This window comes from Cricetulus griseus, chromosome 5, assembly GCF_003668045.3.
Source record: "Cricetulus griseus strain 17A/GY chromosome 5, alternate assembly CriGri-PICRH-1.0, whole genome shotgun sequence".
In the NCBI taxonomy this organism is placed as follows: Eukaryota; Metazoa; Chordata; class Mammalia; order Rodentia; family Cricetidae; genus Cricetulus; species Cricetulus griseus.
Window position 1 is genome coordinate 6,492,353 of NC_048598.1, and position 24,565 is coordinate 6,516,917.

Here is a 24,565-nt window from a genome sequence, read left to right on the forward strand (position 1 = left end):
CCTCACCCTGCCTCTTCAACCTCCTAGTTCTCTCAGGAGATCTTGTCCCTTTCCCCTTCTCGGGGGAACCATGTATGTCTCTCTTAGGGTCCTCCTTGCTTACTAGCTTCTCTGGCGGTGTGGATTGTAGACTGGCAATCCTTTGCTTTATGCCTAAAATCCATTTATGAGTGAGTACATACCATATTTGTGTTTTTGTAACTGGGTTACCTTGCTCAGAATGGTTTCTTCTAGTTCCATCCATTTGCCTGAGAATTTAAAGATTCCAGTGTGTGTGTGTGTGTGTGTGTGTGTGTGTGTGTGTGTGTGTGTGTGTGTGTGTGTGTTTCTGCTGAGTAATACTCCATTGTATAAATGTACCACATTTTCTCTATGCATTCTTCAGTTGAGAGACTTCTTGGATGCTTCCAGGTTCTGCCTATTACAAATAACACTGCTATGAATATCACTGAACAGATGTCCTTGTTATATGAATGAATGTGCTTCTTTTGAGTATATGCCTAAGAGTGGAATTGCTGGATCTTGTGGTAGACTGATAGCCATTTTCCTGAGTAACCGCCATACTTATTTCCAAAGTGGCTGTACAAGTTGACACTCCCACCAGCAGTGGAGGAGTGTTCCCCTTTCTCCACATCCTCTCCAGCACAAACTGTCATTGGTGTCTTTGATTTTAGCCATTCTGAAAGGAGTAATATGGTATCTCAGAGTTGTTTTGATTTGCATTTCCCTGATGGCTAAGGATGTTAAACACTTATGTGTCTTTTAGCCAATTTAGATTCCTCTATTGAGAATTGTCTATTTAGTTCTATACCCCACTTTTTAATTGGATTGTTTTGTGTTTTGGAGACTAGCTTCTTGAGTTCTTTGTATATTTTGGTGATCATCCCTCTGTCAGATGTGGGGTTGGTGAATATCTTTCCCCAGTCTGTGGGCTGCTGTTTGCCTTGCTGACTGTGTCCTCTGCCTTACAGAAACTTCTCAGTTTCAGGAGGTCCCATTTATGACTTGTTTCCATATTCTCATTATATTCTCATTGTATTCTAGGAAATGTTTAATTTCATTTTTTATTTCTTCCTTGACCCAGGAATAGTGTAATTTGGTATTACTCAATTTCCATGAGTTTGTAGGTTTTTTGCAATTTGTGTTGTTGTTGTATCCTAACTTTAAAGTACGGTGGTCTGATAAGATACAGGGCTTTATTTTAATTTTTTGTACCTGTTGAGGTTTGCTATGTTGCCAAGTATGTGGTAGATTTTAGAGAACATTCCATGAGGCACTGAGAAGAAAGTATATTCTTTTTTGTATCTGAATAGAATGTTCTATAGATGTGTGTTAAACCCATTTGGGTCATAACTTCTATTAGTTCCTTTGTGAAGTTTCTGTCTGGTGTTCCTGTCCAGTGGTGAGAGTGGGGTGTTGAAGAATCCCACTCTAAGTGTGTAGAGTTTTATGTGTGATTTGAGTTTTAATAATGTTTCTTTTATGAACATGGATGCCTTTGTATTTGGGGAATAGATGTTTAGAATTGAGACTTCATTCTGATGGGATTTCTCCTGTGATAAGTAGAAAGGGACCTCCTTCATCTCTTTTGATTGATTTTAGTTTACAGTCTAATTTGTTGGATATTAGGATTGCTATCTCCACTTGTTTCTTGGGTCCATTTGTTTGGAAAATCTTTTCCCAACATTTATTTCTTAGGTACCATCTGTCTTTGAAGTTGAGGTGTGTTTCTTGTATGCAGCAGAAGGATGGATTCTGTCTTCTTATCCACTGTGCTATTCTGTGTCTTTTTATAGGTGAGTTATTGAGGGATATTACTGATCATTGATTGTTCATTCTTGTTTGTTTTGGATTTGGTGGTGGTGGTGGTGGAATTGTGTGTGGATTTCCACCCCATTTTTCTTTTGGCTGTTGATATAGTGGGATTATCTATTGCCTATCTTTTTCTGGTTGTAAATTCCTTAGGAAGCAGTTTTCCTTCCAGAACTTTCTGTAGAGATGAATTGGTGGATATGTATTGTTTGAATCTTGTTTTGTCATGGAATATCTTGTTTTCTCCATCTAATTGATTGAAAGCTCTGCTGGGTATACTAGTCTGGGCTGGCATCCCTGGTTCTCGTAGTGTAGTTAGAATATCTATCCAGGACCTTCTAGCTTTCAGAGGTTCCATGGAAAAGCCAGGTGTAATTCTGATTGGTTTGCCTTTATATGTTACTTGACCTTTTTCCTTTGTTTCTCTTAATATTCTTTCTTTATTCTGTATGTTTGGAGTTTTGATTATTATGTGGCAAGAAGACCTTTTTTGTGGTCCACTCTATTTGTTGTTCTGTAGGCTTCTTATACTTAAATTGGCATGTCTTTCTTTAGGTTGGGAAAGTTTTCTTCTACAATTTTGTTGAATATGTTTTCTGCACTTTTGGTGGGTTTCTTTACCTTCTTCTATACCAATTATTCTTAGGTTTGGTCTTTTTAAGGTATCCAATATTTCCTGGAAATTTTGTGTTAGGGATTTGTTGGACTTAAGATTTTTTTTGGTCGATGAGTCTATTTCTCCTAGTGTATCTTCAAATCCTGAGATTCTCTCTTCCATCTCTTGTATTCTGTTGGTTATGCTTGCATCTGTAGTTCCTGATCATTTATCAGCTTTTCTATTTCCAGCATTCCCTCAGATTGTGCTTTCTTTATTGTCTCTATTCCAGTTTTTAGGTCTTGAACTGTTTCCTTGAGAGATTTGTTGATTTCTTGTATTTTTTGGTTTGTTTTTTCTTCTATTTCTGTAAGGGATTTTCTCTTATCCTCTTTTGAGGCCCTCTATCATTTTCATGAAGATGTTTTTAAGGTCATTCTCTTCTGCTACATCTGTGTTGTGATGTTCAGGTCTTGCTGGTATAGGGTCCCTAGACTCTGGTGGTATCATATTGGTTTTCTGTTGTTGAGTGTGTTTTTATATTGTCTTCTTCCCATCCTTTCTTCCTGTGGGTGTAGAAGGAGTCTCTTCCTCTCTTAGTGGGTACAGGACCAAGTTTCCCTTCTGGTAGATGCAAATAGTTCTAATACTCTGATGTCTCTCCTTCTTCTCGTGGATGGAGGCAGGACTGGTACTGGGGCCTTGGAAGACTCTAAGTGTGTCGGGTTCTGCTGAAATAGGATCCTGTGAGCAGTCCCCAGGCCTCAGGTGTCCCCGAGAAGGTCAGAGGAAGCCAGGTGTGTTTTCTCTATGTATTTTCTTAGATTGTCCAGTATTCAGAAAAGTTGTGAAATCCCCAACATCAGAAAACTCTTCATGTTTACTCCTTCAAATATTACATCTTATTACTTTCACTTTCATTATATGTGTATCTTCCACAAGAGTATATTTGTTTATAGGCTCATAATCTCTTCACATAAAACTATCTTTTAGGTATATACTGAACAAAGGAAGCTTACCAGTGATGTATAAAGGTAGCACCATGTATCAGAGAGAAAATTAAATTTCTCATGTGATTCACTAAATATTTTTAAAATATGAAATGCTCAAATGCTAGTTAAAATGGATTAACTTGCTGGTATTACAAAAACTTCAAATGTAAAATGGAATACATTTGGAGTTAAACCTCACTGTGCACAGAGAGGCGGAAGCAGTACTGGGTACAAGATGGATAGCATCAGTGAGGTGTAGGTTAGTCATGGTGACTCATGCTTTTGGATTTCAGTGTGCTGAAGGATTTTATTCCATAAAATAACAGGAAATATCCATTTAGCATAATGAGCATTGTGAAGTGTGATGTTAGCATCTTTTGGCTTATTGAATGGTAGGAAAGCTTATTAAATAAAATGTTTCATGCTGGCTCTGCTATTTGTAATGCTAACAAAAATGCACACTGATAGTTTGATCGTAGTTAATTCATAAGATCCAGGATTAATGTTATAAAAGGGTCACAAATTAGAGCCAAAAAATAAGAGAATCATTCATGGTCACTAATAAATTGCTCTAAAGGGCTTGGCTCCCCTAGCAGGTAATGATGTCACAGGATGATGAAGGAATAGCTAAGCAGCCAGAGTGCCAGTTCTGGCTGATGTCCTGGCCATTGCATCACTCTTGGCCTGGACTGTAGATGGTAAAGGAAAGGGAAAATGCAGTTTGATGTAAGGCTCATCTAGTAACGCCTTACTTAAAGGTATATTCAATCAACACTTGAACCCTTAAAACATGTAAGTACTAGATGAGACCAGGCATCGTGGCAAAGGTGTAGAGCTACAGTCCCTCGGACGTGAAGGCAGGAGCAAGAAGAGTACAAAGGTTGTCTCAGTTTATAACAAGCATGAGGCTACCTGAGAACTTGTCTTCAAAGCACACTAATAAATAAAAAGGCAACAGAGAAGAAGAGAACTAGGAGGTAGATTATGTTATGCAACCATGTCAGCAAATATATAAATATACAATATAAAAATATAAATACACCCACAAAATTCCAAAATTCCTAGGTTATATTGTGTTTTATGAGTTCAACCAACACTTTGGGATGGATCTTCTCAAGCTGGTGGCCTGTCCAAGTGAATTGCAAACTCCCTATTTTGATAAAGATATTGCCACGAGTAGCTAGAAAATGGTCTCAAGAGGGAGTCAGTAGTGTGAGATTTTAAAACCTGTGTGACAGAAGAATAAATACTGACAGCAGTTGAAGCTAATGGACTGGGGGTGGAGTTGGAGCCCTGATGTCAGAAAATGTAAGAGAGTGTCAGGGCAGAGGGATGTGTTCTCTATGACAGGCTAGTGATGACACATCTAAGCAAACTCTTCCAACTCTAGATATTTAAAGAGTGTGGTTTGTGGTATACAAATCATATATTCTAAAAGAAATTAAAACATAATAGCATTGGAAGATATTGCTTTGGGTGCAGATGAATATAGGTATACAAAATCTCTGCATTACTTGTCAAAAACTCTATGTGGATATACAGTTAACTCCAAATAAAAGATTTGTAAACACCCCCAAAATATGTGCATTGGCAGTAATGACTCTTAGCAAAATAAAAGTAATCATTGGAAAACACGATCCTCCTTGCCAGGTATCTGATGATTAATGCAAGTTCAATGCCATGCAATCCTGGCTTCTACTTGGAAATACTTAATTCAGCTTGAGAGCTAATGGCCAGTATCTAGTATTTTGAATTTGTTTTGCCTCGGATCAATCTTTAAGCAGGCTGAACACATTAATCATGTGCTGCTTTGGTCTTTCTTGGGAAGACACATCACAGGACTTCTGAAAATGTTCTCTATTGATGAAATATGCCATTATTTTTATGGTATATATCATACATTAAAGTCAAAAACTGAAATTGGCAATATAATGCAAAATGTATCAGAGTTCCTCAGAAATATTACTAAGGGAGCCTCCCCGAGGCCTACATTCTAGCAATTACAAATTATAATGGAAAAACAGAGAAAAAATAAAGTCCAGATTTAATTCATTTCAGGGCAAGCATAGTCTTTAGTATTAAGTTGAGTGGATCTTCATTCTTAATTTCCATTTTTATGAAAGGTTAAAACATACATTTAGCTATTGGCAGCAATAGACAGCAAGCTGGACTGTACCCTGAGTAATAAATCTTGTAGTATGTCAGTTTATCAATCTATCACTATGTTTTACATAGGGCTCCATAGCTCGAGAAACTGGATGGTTCCCTTCTTTGAAGTCACAATGAAACAAGATCATAGGTGGTCACAAAACAAAATCAAGGAATTACTTTAAGTGGAGTAATTGCTACCCGTACTCAACCAGCTGCTATCACAGAAGACTCATATAGTAGTGAATACTTCCTGATGAAATAAAACTGATGAGAAATCCATTTGAAAAGAATATCAAAACTATAAACTGTTCCCACTCTTGGACTGTGATTTGTCTCTTGATGAACAACAGAAAGACGTGTGGACGGTGTCCTTGCAAGCCAAACTCCTGAATTTCTGCTTCCCCCCTTCTCTCCACTTCGTCCCCTTTCACTTCTGCTAAACATACTTTCCCATAGAAAAGAAAATTGCCAAGAACTGGCATGCTCTCAAGGCTTACATTTTCACTGATTTTTCCAAATTGCAATAATTCAGAAAAGCCATATTGATTGAGGACTACCCTTTGTGGTTAGCCTAACACTGTGAATTGAAGACATTCTTCCTAGGCCTTCTCCAGGCCTTTAAAAAGAGTGTGGTGTCCCACAGGATGGAAATGGCTTAAACATTTTTCAAAGTAGTACATGAAAAGTTTATGGCTGGATGATTTGAAAGTATCATCGTAGTTTATTGGTATTTCCCCTTCAACTGCATTTGGCAAACTTATCTAAGCAAATTGTATAGGTACATTTTTTTATTTAAAACTAAATTTGTGAATTATCAATTTGGAGAAAAAGAAAAACCATACATGTCTAATTTTCATGTTTTCCCAAGACACTATCTAAATAAGAAGCATTGATTATATTCTCAACCTAAATGATAATTAATTCACTGGCTCTGAGCCCAATGGGCACCACCTTAGTCCAAGTATGACAATCCCATTTGACTTCCAAAACCAACCATGAACCTTGATTCACTTAAGGCCTGTTTTTAAGAAGAGGCATGAAATCACACAAGAATCATAAGATATCAACCCCATCAGTGCGAGCAATTAGAAAGAATAAAACGAGCAGGGCATAAGAAGAGAGGAGAATGAAGGGAGGGAGACTGCAACAGAAAGCGTCATCCTACACCAGGCAGGAGGAGCTAAGCAATGCCACATTATGACAAAGTGTGTGTCTCTATAGCATGAGAAAGAATATGCCAGGCTAAAGCTTAGCTTGTAGATACCAACTAGACTCAGTTCAATGCAACCTGCTAAGTCCAGCCAGAGCAGTTTTTAAACTGGTTTGTTAATGGACTAAGAGGAAAAAGCAAAAGAATTTAAAGAAATCACTGATTGTAGTAAGTGAAGGAAATGGTCTTCAGTCATGACAAGATGACAGTAGGAAGAAAAATGTCAGAATGAATAAAGGTTTAATTATAAATATAGAACCAGTAGGCAAAGAGTGTGTGTGTGTGTGTGTGTGTGTGTGTGTGTGTGTGTGTGTGTGTGTGTGTGTATGTGTGTGTGATGTGCATATTTCTGTTGATGACTCAATAAACAGTAAGTTGATCAATCTAATTCAATTAATTTTGGAAACAATATTTAGAGCCATAGAACTAAACTTATTGAAAAATAATCTTCTTGATGGGCGGTGATGTTGCACACCTTTAGTCCCAGCACTTGGGAGATCTCTGGGAGTTAAAGGCCAGCCTTGTCTACAGAGCTAGTTCCAGAACAGCTAGGCCTACATCAAGAAACCCTGTCTTGAAAAACCAAAAACAAGTGAAACAAAACAAAACAAAGAATCTTTATTGCCTGATTTGGTGGCACATGCCTATAATACCAAGTAATCAAGAGGCTGAATAAAGACCATGAGTTCAAGTCCTACCTGGGCTGCAAAGCAAGTCATGATCAGTCAGAGCACTCTATAAAGATCCTATCTCAAAATAAACAATGACAAACAAATGAGGTCAACAAAAAAAGGCAAAGGCTCGGAGCATGAATCAGTGAGCAAACAATTGTCTAGAATGAAGAAGCCTCTATTTTCATCTCCACCACATCCCCACAGCACTGGAGATGCGCATTTTAGAGCACATTCCAGTCATGGAGGCTGCATACACTAGTGGTGCAGTTGAGAGCAACTTAGTTAGGATTAAGTCTCTCAAAGGACAGAGAGGCACCCTGCCAAAACCTTGAAAGGTGATTTATTTCAAGACAAGATGTTCCCAAATATTGCAAAATATACTGCACATATATACAAACACACACTTCCATAGACACACACACACACACACACACACACACACACACACACACACACACGCCGAAAACCAATGATGACATGGTAGTAGCATTCTGTAGACAGATGAAAATGACCCAAACCTTGGTTTTAGTTAAGCATGTTCACCTCATAATCAAATAGTGCTTTTAATCTCTCAAATTAACAAAATATTTTAAGAATGCAATCTTGTAAATATCATTAATAAAACTGATTTTTGCATATGAGTTTTCTATAGCAATTGGGTCATACTAATGAACATTAAATTTTCAAATATTGTAAACTGCACCACAACTGCACCGGTATCATTTGGATTGCATAAACACGGTCTTGCAGAGTAGTGTACTCTGGCTCTTCAATCAGAGGGCCTCAAAGACTCCCATAGGCCCAGGGAATGTCTCTCTCTGCTAGACTTAAATCATAAATTTTTGAACGAGTTGTCCAGGCCCATGTGACTTTGCCCACACTCATGTTTGTTCGCGCTCACATGTGATATGCACGGAAGCCAGAAGACTGTCTTGGATGTTGTTCCTCGGGATCTGGCCACTTCATTTTCAGGCAGGAACTCTCTTTGTATTGGAGTATATGTCTTTGTCATCCAATATACTAAGCTAACTGGCCAGTGAGCCCCAGAGATCCCCTCGTCTCTGCCTCCCTAATATTGGGACAACAAGTCTGCACTGCTATGACTGGCTTCCCCCATGAATGAATGCTATGGATGAAAGGCAAGTCCTCACGCTTGTGATACAGGTGCCTAACCCCCATCGCTTCTCTCTGGTGCTGGGATTGCAGGTGTGCACCACACCTTATGTTACCAGTTCTTTCAAGCAAATATGTTTTCAGAGCAAGAAATCAAAGCTTTCACTGTTCTGTATTGGTCTATCAGGACTATTTAAATGTTATTTCAGTTAATATACAATGCTGAAAAATCAACAAAGAGAGAGAAAGGGGTAAAAGGCCGAGAGTTTCATTTCAGATGCAGTTTCTCTGAGATTAGTTTTAAACACACAACTTTTAACTTTATCAATGGCTATATTTCTCTACAATAATATTTTAAGAAAAACTCATATTTTAAGTTCTTATCCGTTAAAATGTATTCTGCAGATGGACCAAAATTAACTTTCTGTTAACTTATATTTACCCTTCCCATTTCCTTTTAGATTTCCTGGATGAAGCAACACACCTGAGGCCCTGCGGTGAAGCTCTGCGGAGAACAGAAGCATCTGTAAGGATGTCTGGTCCTGTCACAGGCCTCAGCATGTCCATGGCATAGGCATCTGTGAATGTGAGCATCCCATGCAACTCAGAAGCAAGTCACTGTAAACACATTCAAGATCCCGTAGACATGCATACGGCATACTTGGGAAAGGCAAACCCAACTCATTCTGATTGTGTAGACCCAACCTCAATGGCTTGTAAAGGTAATTGTGAAGGCGCCTTGGAAAGGGAAGTAAGATGGTGTACAGTGACTGGCTCCAGCCATGTGGGATTTGTCACAGTAAGGCGTTTGCTCTAACCATTCCAAGTACACTCAAAAAGAAACTGTGGATTAAAATGTTTGCCCATGGTTTCAGAGTAAGATGAAAAGTATTGCTTAATAGTCTTTCTTTTGTTATTATATTACATAACAAATAAATGTTGATACTTTCAGTATTCTTACTTTAGGAGATCTCTTTAAATGTTCAAGATATATAATTTTTCTATAACAATACATTTCAAGTGATTATATATATATATATATATATATATATATATGCCATACCAAACAGTATGCTGCCTAGATTGAAAGCTATTTTTTCCATTGTGAGTCACGTTCTTAACTGTAATGATAAACTTATCAGTAATTAATGGGATAATACACTTCTCTTCTGGTGACAGTCAGGTGACCTTATGGAGCTTTAAACTATGAACTTGAGAAGACCAAGTGTCTTCTCACACATCTAGCACTATAGCTCCAACCCAATTTTTTTCTCCTTTTTTAATATAGAGAATATTTTAAAATTATATTCTAAAACAAACTAAGTAAAATGTATGATAAAATCTGCCTATGTCATATTTAGAGTCTTACACTTTTTTTCTTACAGTCTGAGGGTTAAGCTTACTTAATCACAAAACACATTTGAGAATATTGTGCTTTCTGGGTAGATTATCTTCTGAAAATTCATCGACTACAAGGTTATATAAAGTACTAGTAAGGCATCAAAAGAAATGTAGAAGAAGTCATTTTAGAATATAAAGCTTAGAATCTGGCCTGCTCCAAGAGCTCAGGGACTACAGTTTTCAATATGTACAACCTACACCTGATTTAAAAGAAAATTCCCAGTGATGATCACACTGCATTCAAACCTCTGGCGACCAGTGCTACCTCCCATGGATGGTGATCTCATCCAGTGCGTAGTATCTGTGTCTCAGGTCAGCAGGGCGCTCAGCTGGATAGTACTGCCCGCGGAAGTGCAGCCTTACTTGAGTGGCTTTCATGAACTCTTGAAGCTGTGATCTATTGTAGAAGTCATTGTACCCAGGACGCTGCTTTTGTCCAGGCATCAGGAGGTCAAAGGTGACATTACCATGCGAAAATGAGGTAAAACTGTCAGGGAAAGAAATTTTATATTTTAAGAAGCTATTCATGGTTTTGATCAACTAGAAATCACAAGTTTGGGTTATTTCCATACAGTATCAGGAAACTCCCAAAATTCTTCAGTCTTGGGAAACATACATTCTATTTATTCCACATATAAGTAAAGTGGGATCATCACAGAGAGGCTGACCAGAGGTTTCAGGGGAATGCAAATGCAGATGGATGGCTGAATGAGATGAGCACCATATTAGACAGCAATAGTGGATTGTAAAAGTGAATACTTCTGTCCTTTATAGGAACTGTAAGAAGTTTAAAACTCAACTGGGGTGGGGGGTGGAGAGTAACTCGACCTCTCTAAAACCAGTGATGGAAAGAGATCTCTTCTAGCCTAGTCAGGTGCCTGACCCACAGCTCAGGACAAAGGCAATGGTTTATTAAAATTAATTGTTTTGAAAATGTTCATACTCAGGCAAGTGAAGGCAGTTGACAGAATCAGGATTTTCCAAATCTCCATTGTCTTTCATTCCCCAAATACTGCAGTTTTTAGCAAAATATTGCCAGTCCTCCCAGGGAGAGCTGTCTGCCTTCTTCTTCTGGATCCTTATTGCTTCAGGCTGTGGGCTGGAGAAGTGAACGATGATGCGAAATACCTGTGGATGGATATGTCCATTATTATTGAAATACCTGTGGATGGATATGTCCATTACTATTGAAATACCTGGGGATGGATATGTCCATTACTATTGAAATACCCGGGGATGGATATGTCCATTACTATTGAAATACCTGGGGATGGATATGTCCATTACTATTGAAATACCTGGGGATGGATATGTCCATTACTATTGAAATACCTGGGGATGGATATGTCCATTACTATTGAAATACCTGGGGATGAATATGTCCATTACTATTGAAATACCTGGGGATGGATATGTCCATTATTATTGAAATACCTGGAGATGGATATGTCCATTACTACTGAAATACCTGGGGATGGATATGATGTCCATTATTATTGAAATACCTGGGGATGGGTATGTCCATTATTATTGAAATACCTGCGGATGAATATGTCCATTATTATTGAAATACCTGTGGATGGATATGTCCATTACTATTGAAATACCTGGGGATGGATATGATGTCCATTATTATTGAAATACCTGGGGATGGATATGTCCATTACTATTGCCACGGGTGGTTAGGAAGCCGAAACACTGAGACTTCAGATTTAAATATAAAGATTTACTTCCTCAGCCGGGCATTGGTGGCGCACGCCTTTAATCCCAGCACTCAGGAGGCAGAGACAGGCAGAGCTCTGTGAGTTCGAGGCCAGCCTGGTCTCCAGAGCGAGTGCCAGGATAGGCTCCAAAGCTACACAGAGAAACCCTGTCTGGAAAAACCAAAAAAAAAAAAAAAAAGATTCACTTCCTCTAATTATTATGATGGACAACTTAAGAAACATATAGGGACTTCAGACCTACAGTAAAGGCAATACATTCTAGAATTACATGTTTTTTCCATTCTCAATGATTTTGTAAATCACATTGAACCCATTGTGTTTGTTCTAAAGATGTGAACAAAGAAAACAACTACCAGGAAGTACATATGAATAAGCACCTGACCAATAAATATCTGTTATTTTTAAAAGAGGGCTCAAATATTTCATAAATTCCATTTTAATATCAATCCCTAAGCATAAAACATCAGATGTCAGTTTTAGCTATTGTGATTTCATTCATTACAACTCTAGTTTTTGCCATGGAGTGGATGAATTATACATCCAAGTCAGTATGTTCAAGAGGTAACTACAGGTGCTTGTGAAAATAACCTTCTTGGAAATAGTCATTACAGCTCTGATAAAGCTAAGGATCTTAAAACGAGATTATTCCATTTAAAGAGAAGGAGAGGGGGAGACTAACACTCTCTGAGAAACATGGAAGGGGGCTCTGCAGAAACAGGCAGGACCGGAAGTTACAGGTTCATGAATTAACAGACATCACCAGGAGCTGAAAGAGGCGAGCAAGGCTCTTGCCTGCCAGCCTTCCTCTAGAGGGAGAGCTTCCCCGTCAACACCATTACTGCACATTTAGGGTCTTCAGGACTGTGAGACAACATTGCTTTTTCTCAAGGACATGAAGTCCCTAGAACATGCATTCCCACCCCACTGTCTCTGATTACCTGGTATTGTTCATTTTCCAAGTCTACGGAAACAATCACTCCTTGACTGAGCTGAGTCAGGTTTGCAAACACATGGGAAACCCAGGAAGTAGCAATGTCACCATCATTGATGAAGGAGAGAGGATGGGCTTCAGGATTCAGCCGTGACACTTGATGGTGGTGCTTGTCTTCTGGGCCATTGGGAATGCAGTACTGCTGAGCCAAGGGATGGACACGGGGGTGGCTGCCTGGGCAGCGACAATGTGGCTGGATGTGCAAGGGAGGCAGATCTCCAGAAAAGAGCTCCAGAATCTCTCTGCAATGGTCCAGAGAAGAGGGTAAGCACACACAACCTCTCAGGAACAACTCCTAAGAGTTGATTACCCTCCTGGTGTTTGGAGGACTGGCCATTTAGCTTTAATAATTTTTAATGGAATATTAAATGAAACTCATTTTGGACAAATAAATATACTCAGTATCCTCAAGTTCTGTGATGGTGAGAAGGTTGATTATCAACTTCACAGAATCTGGAATCACCTGGGAGGGAAGGCTCCAGGCATACCTGTGAAGGATTGTCTGGATTAACAGTATCCCCCGAGAATGTCTGTGTGGGATTGTCTAGATTACATCAACTGATGTAATCAGTTATTATGGGAAGACCCATAATAACTTCGGTCAGGATGATGCCCTTTGCAGATATCCTGGATTATATGAAATAGAGAAAACACAATCTCGGTTCTTGCAAGCAAGCATCCCTCCCTGCCTGCCTCTCCACTGTGGATGTGATGTGGACAGTGGTTCTGTCCGCTTTCACTTTCCCACGTGATGGATGTTACCCTGAGCTACGAGCACACACACACACACCTGTTAGGTTACCTCTGTCAGATCATTTTGTCATGGCAACATGAAAGACACTAAGACAAATGTCCTTCAAAAATGGTATGGTTTTTAACTCTTAAAAAATTATGGGGTGTGTGTGTGTGTGTGTGTGTGTGTGTGTGTGTGTGTGTGTGTGTGTGTGTGTGTGTGTGTCAGAGAGAGGGGGGGAGTAGGAATGTGAAAGTCAATTTACAACTTTCAGGATCAATCTTCTCCTTCCATTGAGGGTACTGGAGACTGAACTCCGATCCTCAGAACGTGCACTTTTGCTATCTTAGCCATCTCAATGACCATAAAGAGCTACAACAAGAATGGCTAGCTAAGCCTAGCGGCATGTGCCTATAATTCCAGCTTTTCTGGATGTCATGAAGAATTCCAATTTAAGACCTGCTCAATCTATAAAGAGTTCAAGGATAGCCTGGGCAACTTACTCTAGCTCTTGTCTCTAGATAAAAAGTAAAAAGACGGTTGGAGGCATGTGAGCCATAAGCTCTTGCCTCTTGTCTGTGAGGTCCTGTGTTCAATTCCTAGAACCAGATGGGAAGAACAGAGGAACAGAAGAGGAGGCAGCATGTGTAAGCCCTTGCTTTTTATCAAGGTATTTTACTTTAATTTAATATCTCTGTGCTTATGTGTGTTGCAGAAAGGAGTCGTATATCTAGATTTTAAACTTACTTACACTGTGAGTGAACAGCAATATATTGAAAATAATGAGATTTAAGATGACATCTCCAGTTCATCCAGGGGAAAGCATAAGAAAGCATGTATCATTTTATAGGCTTCTCATTTGGGTGAAGGGATTGAGGCCAAGGCCATTTGTCAATGGCTTCCTGTGACTCATCTATGAGAGTCTGGCTTCCTGAAATGTTTCAATGGCTTCAGACTGTACACCAGCTGCCAACAGTCAGATGAGAATGCCAGGGGCAGGCAGAGCTATTCAATTTTTCCATTAAGAAGAATATGCTTGCTATGGTGCTTCCCAGGTCACTCTCTTCCCACCCCCCCCCATCACCATCTTCCAGACAGCCAACACCAATAACCCACATCTGACTAGAGAAAACAGGCTTCCTTTCTGACCCCAGTGAAGTGATGGAGGTGGCTAGAGTTTTCTTTCACTAAGGGACATGAAGTAACTACTCGAAATCTCACTGATGATTTCCAATTGACATCAGCTATTGAATGTGTTCCAAAGTCAATAACTGGTATGGCATCTTTTCTCTGGCTGGGAAAAACTTCATTCCAAAGAACATCTGTGACATCACTCTTCAGCATAGTCAGCACAGGCAAAGGAGATGGGAAGGACAGTGGGCAAGGGGCATCTCAATTCCTTCCTGTTCCATGATCTGGCATCTTTGTCCTAGCATCCCCTGATCCCTTGGACTGAGAAACAAGGAGGGTTAAGTTGATCGTGGGTCTACCACAGGCTACAGGCTCATTCATTTAAGATGTTTCTGAAATATCTGAGAGCTACTCCTGACACACAAAGATTCAACAGACTAATCTATATCTCCCTTGGAAAGATATAAAAAGTTTCCCTTGAAAACAGTAAATAAGGATCAGGGAAATGTCTCAGCAGCTAGGAACTCTTGCAGCAATAACCTGATGTCTGAGTTCAGATGGCCAGATCTCATGAGAAGGTCAGACTTAGTATTGGTAGTGCACATCTGTGATCCCAGCACTCACACTCAGATAGAAGACAGAAGGATTCCTAGAAGCCATAGGCCAACCAGCCTGGGCTATGCTGAACTATGACTGAAAAAAGAGCCCTGTCTCCAAACGAGGTAGCAGTCAATAATGGACACCTAAGGCTGTCCACTGACCTCTGTATGCAAATCCCCACATACCAGCACACACACACACACACACACACACACACACACACACACACACACACACGTATGCATGCATACACATGCACACACACACACACACACATGCACACACACCACAAAACTAAATACTTAAGTAAATAAGAACTCATCCATACAAACACATTGTCTTGGGTAAGGTTACTATTGCTGAGATAAAACACTACAACCAATGCAACTTGGAAAGAAAAGGATTATTCAGGTTACCCTTCCACACCACCGTTCATCACTGAAGGAAGTCAGGATAAGAACACAAACAAGGAAGAGACCTGGAGGTAGGAGCTGACTCAGAGGCCATGGATGGATGCTGCCATGGCTTGCTTAGTCTGCTTTCTTATAGAACCCAGGACCACCTGTGTTGTGGGTTACCCTGTTCAGACACCCCTTGCGGGAGGGGGTGAGAAGATACAGCACCAAGACTCAGACCAGGGCAGTTAGTGAGTAGCAGAGCACACTGCAGACTCAATTATTCAGGAAGTTAGGCCTGCCTCTATACCCCTTCCCAAGGTCCTATTGGCTCAGGCAGCTGATTCTGCTGCATTTCCCTTTTATCATTGGTGTTTCTGGGTCAGGTGTCTCTCCTTCAGTAGTCTCTGGGCATTGAGGAAGGCTTGGATCAGGGAGGAAGTGCCTGTTCGTGTTCACACTAGTCGGGGTACTGGGGGCAGCCGCTTGGCTAGGCTGGCAGCAGTTTCTCCTACACACCTGCTCAGGGACGACACCACCCACAATGGCCCAGGCTGTCCATTGAGGACAATCAATCACTAATTAAGCAAATGTCCTACAGGTCTGCCTACAGCCAGATCTTAAGGAATAATTTCCTCAATTGAGGGTCCCTCCTCTCCAGGGACTAGCTTCTGGAAAGGTGACAGAAAACAAGCCAGAATGACCGACCCCTTGTCAACCTGACACACAAAACCATCACTACTAAGCCAAAACTTTTCCTTTCTTAGTAATCCTCAAGATCTCACATTAAAAACATAAGTAACTATAAAAGTCCCACTATTTTACAGATGTAAATGCACTTAAATTCAGCCTGTTTAAAATATCCATTTTCTTTAAAAATCCAAAATCTTCTTTCAAAGTTTAAAATTTTTCAACTGTGGACTCCCATAAAAATTGAAATTACATTAAAAACTTTCATACTTCAAGAAGGAAGATCCTGGGCATAGTCATAATCTGAATAAAGCAGAAACCAACTCCAACAGTATAAACAACTCAATGTCCAATATATCGGATTCACTCGTCATCTCTGGGCTCCTCCAAAACATTTGAGCTAATTCTATGGCTCTTCCCTCCGTAGCACATGCAGCTGGTCTCCTAGGCTCAGACTGGATCCACTCCATACCTGCTATTGCCCATGGATGACTGGCACCTCCAGAATGTTGGGATCTCTTGCTACAACTGGTCTACACTTTCACCAATAGCCTCTCTAGGGCTCTCTTCAGGAACTCCAACCCTCCCACACAATGTCAAGCCTCAGCTCTGCTTCATGACCTCTTCCAGCCTTCATATACATCACTACCTGCGTGACTCTTTTACTACCAAGTTATGCTGCAAAAAAAAAAAAAAAAAGAAAGAAAGAAAAGAAAAAGAGAATCTGTATTTGTCAAGGTTCTCTACATGAACAGACCCCTTATAGAATGAATAACCTCTGTGTGTGTGTGTGTGTGTGTGTGTGTGTGTATGTGTGTGTGTGTGTGTGTGTGTGAGAGAGAGAGAGAGAGAGAGAGAGAGAGAGAGAGAGAGAGAGAGAAAGAGAAAGAGAGAGAGAGAGAAATCTGTGGTCCAGCTAGTTCAACAATGGCTGTCTACCAATGGAAGGTTCAAGAATCCCATAATTGTTTAGTTGTTCAGTCCGCAAGGCTGGATGTCTCATCTGATCTTCAGTATATTCCAGAATCCCAAAGAAATCTGCTCTAAGACCAGTGAAGGAATGAACTTGCTACTGAGAGGAAGAGTAAGCAGACAAAGAGAGAATAAGTTTTCTCCATCTGTAGCCTTATCTAGGCTTCCAGGAGAAGGTGTGGCCCAGATTGAAGGTCAATCTTCCCATCTTAATACCCCAGGGTTAAAGGTCTAGCTTCTCATCTCAAAGACAAGAATTAGAAGTGGAACTTCCCTCTTCAAATGATTTAATTAGGAAAAAAATGTCCCTCAAAGTTGTGCCCAGACATTTGGGTTTTAGCAAATTCCAGATGCAGCCAAGCTAGTGACCAAGAATGGCCATCACACGCACACTATTTCCAGTAGATTCTAAGTTGGGATTCTTCAGAGGGCATCTCCAGGGGAAACTCATGGGCACAAGATAGGAACCAATTTGCCTGTAGAAAACCCTAAGATAGGTTTTTGTTCTACTCTCCAAATGAGGGAATGCTTTGTGAGTTCTTGTCATAGAAAAAAAATGCACAATTCTTAAGATATTTGATCATTCTAAAGTCCTTGTCCCTTGGAGCTTTCTTGTGTATCAGAGTAATCAGTTGTCTTATTGTTTCACTTTCTCTAACACTAATGATTTCTAAAAGCAATTCTGAAAGGCACACATATCAGTTTTTAAGTATTAGCATCTACCTTATATAGAATTTTTGAACAAACGCATTAACATCTATACTGTGTTAATAAAATGAATTTTCTGAGAGATAATTATCTGTGAATAATTTTGATCACCCCACAATATAAGGAGTTTCCTACAGAACAAAATATTAGTGAATGAGTATAAATTATGACAAAGTAAATATGGCCAAATACAAATTAGGTAATGTTTGCCAATTGCTATAAAGATGAAAAATATTACAGTCTCCACAGTACTTTAAGTGAATTGGCCTTATCCTCCCATATTCAAGTGTTAGAATACCACATCCACTTACCTGTTTGTAAGTGACATGTTATACAATCGAAAATCTTGCATTCTTCCAATGAACTGTTCTGTACCTGAAACATATGAGTAGATAAGAAACCCCAGAACACAAGCCAAGCATGAAAAGCATTTAGCCGAAATTCTTTTCAAAACCACGAAACTCTAAACTACACTCCTATCATGTGTGTTTTCTAATTCTACATGATTAATAGTAATCATATTTATCTCCACAGATATAGGGAGACTATGAAGTCAAAGTGAGTCCTTTAGCAGATTCCTTCGACACAATTCATAGCTGTGATTCCCTGAATTCCTCTCTCATTTACAAATGTATAAATCTATTATTTCATCATCCTTAAACTTTGTCATCTACTTTCAATAACAACTTTCAGAATATTTGCTCTGCCAGTGGAAAAATTTCCTGTTCTCATATCCTACCCACTCTAGCTTAAACTCCAGAATGTTGAATCTAATGAACACAAATGCTCAACCAGAAAGCCTCAAAACAAAAACAACGCAGATGGATGTAAGATCTGTTGCTCATGGATATTGAGTCTCCCACATATTACAGCAGAGTGAAAGTTCAGTCTGGAAATATCATTGTCCCCTGAGAATTATTCTAAGCTAATCAGGTTCAAGGACCACAATGCTATCACAGATTATTTTCATCCTTACATAAGTATCAACCTTCACAGACACAGTATTATTTGTTTAATACCAAACATTTGTGAGGTATCACAAGATACAGGTAATCACAAGATATTTGGAACTACAAGGAAGGGAAAGAAAAGAAAATGGACGGGACAACAGCTCAGGTCAAAGGGCCTGCCGTGTTTGATCCTCAGAAACCATGTTAAAAGTTCATGCAGTGGCATGAGCTATAATTCCAATGCTCCTTCTAGGGGCCAGCTAGCCTGGAATATGCTTAGCAGCAGAAACAGGGGAGAACTGCTCATCACGGTGGAAGGTAAAAACAAACTCAGAAAAGTTGTCCTTTACCTCTACATACTGCTCCTTGGCATGTACATATTCATGGCTACATCAGAAGCACGCATGCGCACACACACACAAGCACGCACACACCAGAAAATAAAAAAGAAAACAAAAAAGCATAACAAACAAAATACATTCGTAGTTTGAATCTGAAAAGTCCCCTACAGATTCACATTTTGAGTAACTGGTCCCCAGCCACTGGTGCTAATTTGGAGCATGTGGACCTTTACTGGGTCGAGCCCAGCTGAAGAAGTAGGCATGATGAATGGGCCTTTGCAAATTTACCTGGCTCCATTCTTTGCTGGCTCTCTGCTTCCTGGTCCACAGTGATGTGGACAGCTTCCTCCACACACCCCAGCACCACGGGCTGAACTGTTCTTTATGCCCTCCCCATCATGAATGACTGAAACAAAGAAACTCTGATACACAGTAAATTCTTTCTCTGCCTGGCGCGTGGTAACAACAACACAAAAAACAGTGAATACAACTACCACCTCTGAATCTTTGTTCTGTATTTAATAAACAGGAAAACTTCAAGCTGGTGTTCAGATCATGAAGACCCCAGAATGAGATGGGATCTAATACACAGCATTAATTCAGTAACTGAGTGTTGGAAAAATTAAATTCTAGCCTGGCAGTGGTGGCACAGGCCTTTAACCCTAGCACTTGGGAGGCAGAGGCAGGCGAATCTCTGAGTTCCAGGCCAGCCTGGTCTATACAGAGAGTTCCAGGACAGACTCCAAAACTACACAGAGAAACCCTGTCATGAGTAACCAAAAAAATAAATAAATAAAATAAAATAAAATAAAATTCTAACCACTGACTAATTTAGAAAATGCCATTTTTCCAAAAGTTCATTTTCCAACAATGTCTTCATGACAATAATTTTCAAGAAAGTTTTTTTCTATCTTTTTTTAATTGCTATTATTCCTTGGAAGATATTTGGAGAAAGCTGGTCAGACAAAAGTTGTTAGATGAATAAAAGATGGACAATAGAGGTTAGAGGAAAGGCCCAGAAGTGTAACTATGTTTCCAGAATATCCAGGTACAATTCCCAGTGTCCACACGGCAGCTCACAACCACCCTTAAAACTCTAGTTCCAGGGAATTTGATGCCCTTTTCTGGCCTCTTTGGAGACCAGGAATGCTCATGGATCACAGATATACATGTAGACAAAACAACCATACAAATAACTTAATTGTAGACAACAGAATTAGCATCCAGAATGAACCCTTGAATCTACCCAAGAAAATCAAGAGCAGTTCAGAGAAGATCACAAGATCAGGGGTGTTCTGAGAGAAGCATGAAAATCACAAGGGTCTATGCTTGAGCATATGTATGTATATTTAAGCACACACATTTGTGTTGTTTTAAGAGGGAGATCGCTTCTTGCTCAGTATGTGCAAGGCCTGGGGTTCAATCCCCAAAACCATCAGAGATAAAAATAAACAAATGACATTGTCTTCAGTGGTTGTATCTGAATGATGCATATTTGAAAATGGTTAAGGATAATTTATATGTGAATATTTATTCATGAAGATCAGATCAGTATTTTCAATTGATAAACCGAGATAAACATTTTTAAGTTGCTTTTGGCCATGATATTTATCACAGCAACAGAAAAGTAAACTATAACAGAATATTATGAGGAAGAATGTTTCAGATTTAGAGGTAAAAGTTAAATGGGAGGGATGCATGGGGATGCCTCTAAGTCATATGTGCTTATGTGATTTTGTTTGGGAGAAGTGAGCCGAGGATGTCACATGCCACTGTATTAATTTTCCTTGAGAGGAAAGAGGTTACACTGCCTGTCTAAAACAAATGAAGCTGGATTTATCTCCTATCTGTCCTTTTTCCTATAAGCTCCCACCCACAGCTCTTCTTTGGACATCCTCCATACCTCATACTACAGTCCCAAAGATTCAATTTTGAATACTCTTCAACTCTTTAATACTCAATCCTAAGACTTTATACTTGATATTGCCTTTATTTCAAGAATCCCTTCCTCACCCAGTTCTTGTCTCAGCTTTGAAATATGTCCCTTGGAAAATAACCAGAGGCCACCCCAGTGCCACAAAGTTCCTCAACACTTTTATGTGTTCCTTTCATTTGGTTACAGGTACCTACTTACTCCTCTATCTGTACTATGAAATAAAATGCATTGAATAAACATCCCCAGCAGGATAAAGTATTAGTTGCTCTTATTCACTGGGCTATCCACAACTCACAGCTGTATTCCTGTCAGCTGGTAAATTATTTGATAATATTCAATAATGAAGGGAATTAAAGGGATGCAGGGAGTGAGATGAGTCTGTAGTTAACAAGGAAGTTCTCTCCATGGGAATAGGAGAGAAGGATGACTGGAAATTATAGCTTCCTCATCATGAATTTTCATGGTCACTCTGTACTGGCACAGTTATGCAAGATGGGCAATTAAACAAATATTTGCATATCCCAATATCTACAAGTGTCAAGTGATTGGTGATATCTAGCACTGATAGTTTTCAAACAGAAATTTCAAGGGAAATATGAGGTCAAGGGTCCTGCACAAAGAGGGGGAGAGATCAGTACATGTGGGTAGGGCCACAGGAAGTAAATCAAAGAACAAATGATAAGCCAGGAGAACAAAAAACATCAAAGAGTTCACTGTGTCCTGGGAGCCAATGGACTGTATGGTGGAGATGAAAAACACAAGACATTTGAAATAATGATCTAATTTACTGAAGTCTTTTCTACAGGCACATAAAATTTCCCCAATATTCTTTTGGACAGTTTGCTGACTGATGTTGCCACAGTTCAGCTCTCATATACAAAGCCTGATTGCCAACCAGGAAAGGCTTGGTTCTGGGCACAATTGTGTCCCCACAAAGATGTAACTCCTCACGTTTGAGAATGCCACCTTTCTTGCACACAGTGCCCTTGCAGATGGAATCAAGTGAGGCAGTCAATAAAGAAGGCCCATGCTGAGAGACAAGGATGTCATTTATAAGATGAGGGAACAGTCCAGACACACAGGACCAAAAGCACATGAGGAAAACACAAACGATGCAGTGGAAGCCATAAACAAACACAATGGAAAGAGAAGGGAGCCTTTGGTCCTGGTTTTCAAGTTGAACAGAGTCCTGCGTCAACCTGACATTGTTCTAGTAGGGTCCAGAACTCAAAGAAAACAAATTTCTATTGTATAAGCCACCCCACATTGTTAATTCAGCCACCATGTTCTCCATGTGATTCAACATCTTTGTGTACAATGTTCATGTAAGCATTTGGAGGGAAATGTTTTGTATAAAGCAACCAGACCAGAACAAACAGCCAAGGTGGTAGGTTGAATGAAAAACGTCCCCCATAGGCTCATATATTTCAATATTTGGTCCCAAGTTTGTGATACTATTTGAGGACATAATGGAACATTTAGGGGGTGGAGCTTGCTAGAGGAAGTATGTCATTGGGGCTGGGCCTGAATCCATGTCCTGTTCTTACTCTTTGCTTCCTGTTTGCAGCTGAGATATGATCTCCCAGTTTCTCATTCCTTCCACTGGAAGCCAACCTCCCAGCCAGGGACTCTCATCCCTCTGAAGGCACAAGCCAAAATAATCAGTTGCTTATGAATTAGTTGTGATCAGGTTGTTTTGATCACAGCAACAGATACAGTGAGTAACCTTTCTTAGCACTGGAAAGGTGTGCTGTCACTGAAATACAGCCCCAATTACAGACACTTGGATCTTGTCCGAGTCTTCACTGTGGTTTTTGAATGTCAGGTTGACTGCATTCACTTTCATCTGATTTTACTCATCTACAAATATTTAGTAGGAATCTATTGTGTACCCGTCACTTTTGCTACAGCCAAAGATGCACCAATCAACCAAAGATTACACCCCGGTCAAAATACATACTTGCTTTTATGGAACTTGGATTAAAATAAATACATACATATATGTATTTACCTAAATGTATTGTACATAAATGCAGAAAGTGCTGTTGATAACAGAAAGTTTAGAGCAGGAATGAGAATAGGGCTAAGTATTATTTGGGTGGTATGTTGAAGAGGAGACCTCATTAAGGATGCCGCACCAGTGGGGAGGGAAGAAGATTGGTCTGGACATCTAGTAGTGGTATGTTCCAGGAGGGAAACCAAGGGGGGAATGGCACCTGAAGCATGTGCTTAGCATGCTTAGCATGTCAGAAGAACTACAAGGAGCCAGATCATGTCTCAGAGTCAGGGAGGGAGAGGCATTCAGAAGGTTGAGTAGACTAGCAACTGGCTGGCAAGCTAGAGCTACAAATTGTTAGGAGCTTTACAGCATGGTGTGGGGAATCTGGGTTTTATTCTGAATGAAATGGGAGGCCTCTGGAGGGTTGGGAGTAGATGAATGACAGCATCATGGGTTCATTCAAAAGTGTGGAGATTTAGAACTCAGGGGAACATGTTCAGGAGCAGTGAGGCCAGAGGGAGCTACCGCAGTCATCCAAGAGGAACAAGATGGTAGTCAGAGAGGGTGTTAGGAGTGGAGGCTTTCCCAGCAAGGCTGATAAATTAGAATCCACTTCCTATATCTTAATAATAGTTAAAGGCAAGCTCTGCTGCAGAGGGACAATGAAATCCATTTTATCATCTATAAAATAAAAGGGCTGGGTTTTATAACCTTTAAAAATCATTTGAGTTTTACACTTTGGAGTCTGTGATAGGACAGTCATCTCCACTGCCTCAGAATTCATAGTAGGGCATTTTGTGAAAGAATTAGAAAAAGTTTTGCAAAGGCCCAATGTGAACATGCATTAGCCATCCCAAGCAGAGGAGTTACGACTGCAAGAGGGGAGGTCACACAGAATTTCAAGGACACAGGCTCCGGAACAGACTTTAATAATCCCTCTGCTGGTTGCCAATTTTTAACAGATATTTGTAGGAGAAAACATGCCATACAGAGCTCTCTCTGAAAAACATCCATATGGGAAAGATAGGTCCAAATTATATAAATGGATCAAGGGCAGGACATGACTCACACAAGAAAGACCTCAGAGCTGTTCAGTGAGGAAATGAAGACAGAATGAAGATCTGTCTTGTGAGTGAGAAGTTGGGGCAAATAATCACACCGGTCAGGGTGAAAGCAGCCTCAGGGCTGAGGAGCCGGCTCGGTGGGCACATTGATGGAGGGTCTAACCCACCTAACAACTCTGTATGTGGCTACAAGTACCTGGAACCCAGCACTGCAAGGGGAAGAGACAGGGGCTTGCTGACTGTGAGCCTAGTTCAAGGTTCAGGGAGAGACCCTGCCTTAAGGGGGGAATGGTAGAGCAGAATGTCTGATGTCCTCCTTGGGCCTCTGCATGTAAATAGCTTGCAACCCCCACACAAGCACGCAGAAGCAAATGCTCACATAC

At 40.0% G+C, this 24,565-nt stretch overlaps 1 protein-coding gene across 1 annotated transcript in view; it reads right to left on the minus strand.

Moving 5' to 3' along the window:
- Nucleotides 1-24,565, minus strand: part of Ush2a (usherin) — a 641,642-nt gene that overhangs the window by 547,877 nt on the left and 69,200 nt on the right. Inside the window, exons 4-8 of the mRNA XM_035445085.1 lie at nt 18,204-18,267; nt 12,611-12,905; nt 10,892-11,076; nt 10,214-10,435; nt 9,032-9,125 (exon numbers count right to left, since the gene is read on the minus strand). Of these exons, the coding sequence (XP_035300976.1) occupies nt 9,032-9,125; nt 10,214-10,435; nt 10,892-11,076; nt 12,611-12,905; nt 18,204-18,267 (860 nt within the window). The remainder of the gene's footprint in view (nt 1-9,031; nt 9,126-10,213; nt 10,436-10,891; nt 11,077-12,610; nt 12,906-18,203; nt 18,268-24,565) is intronic.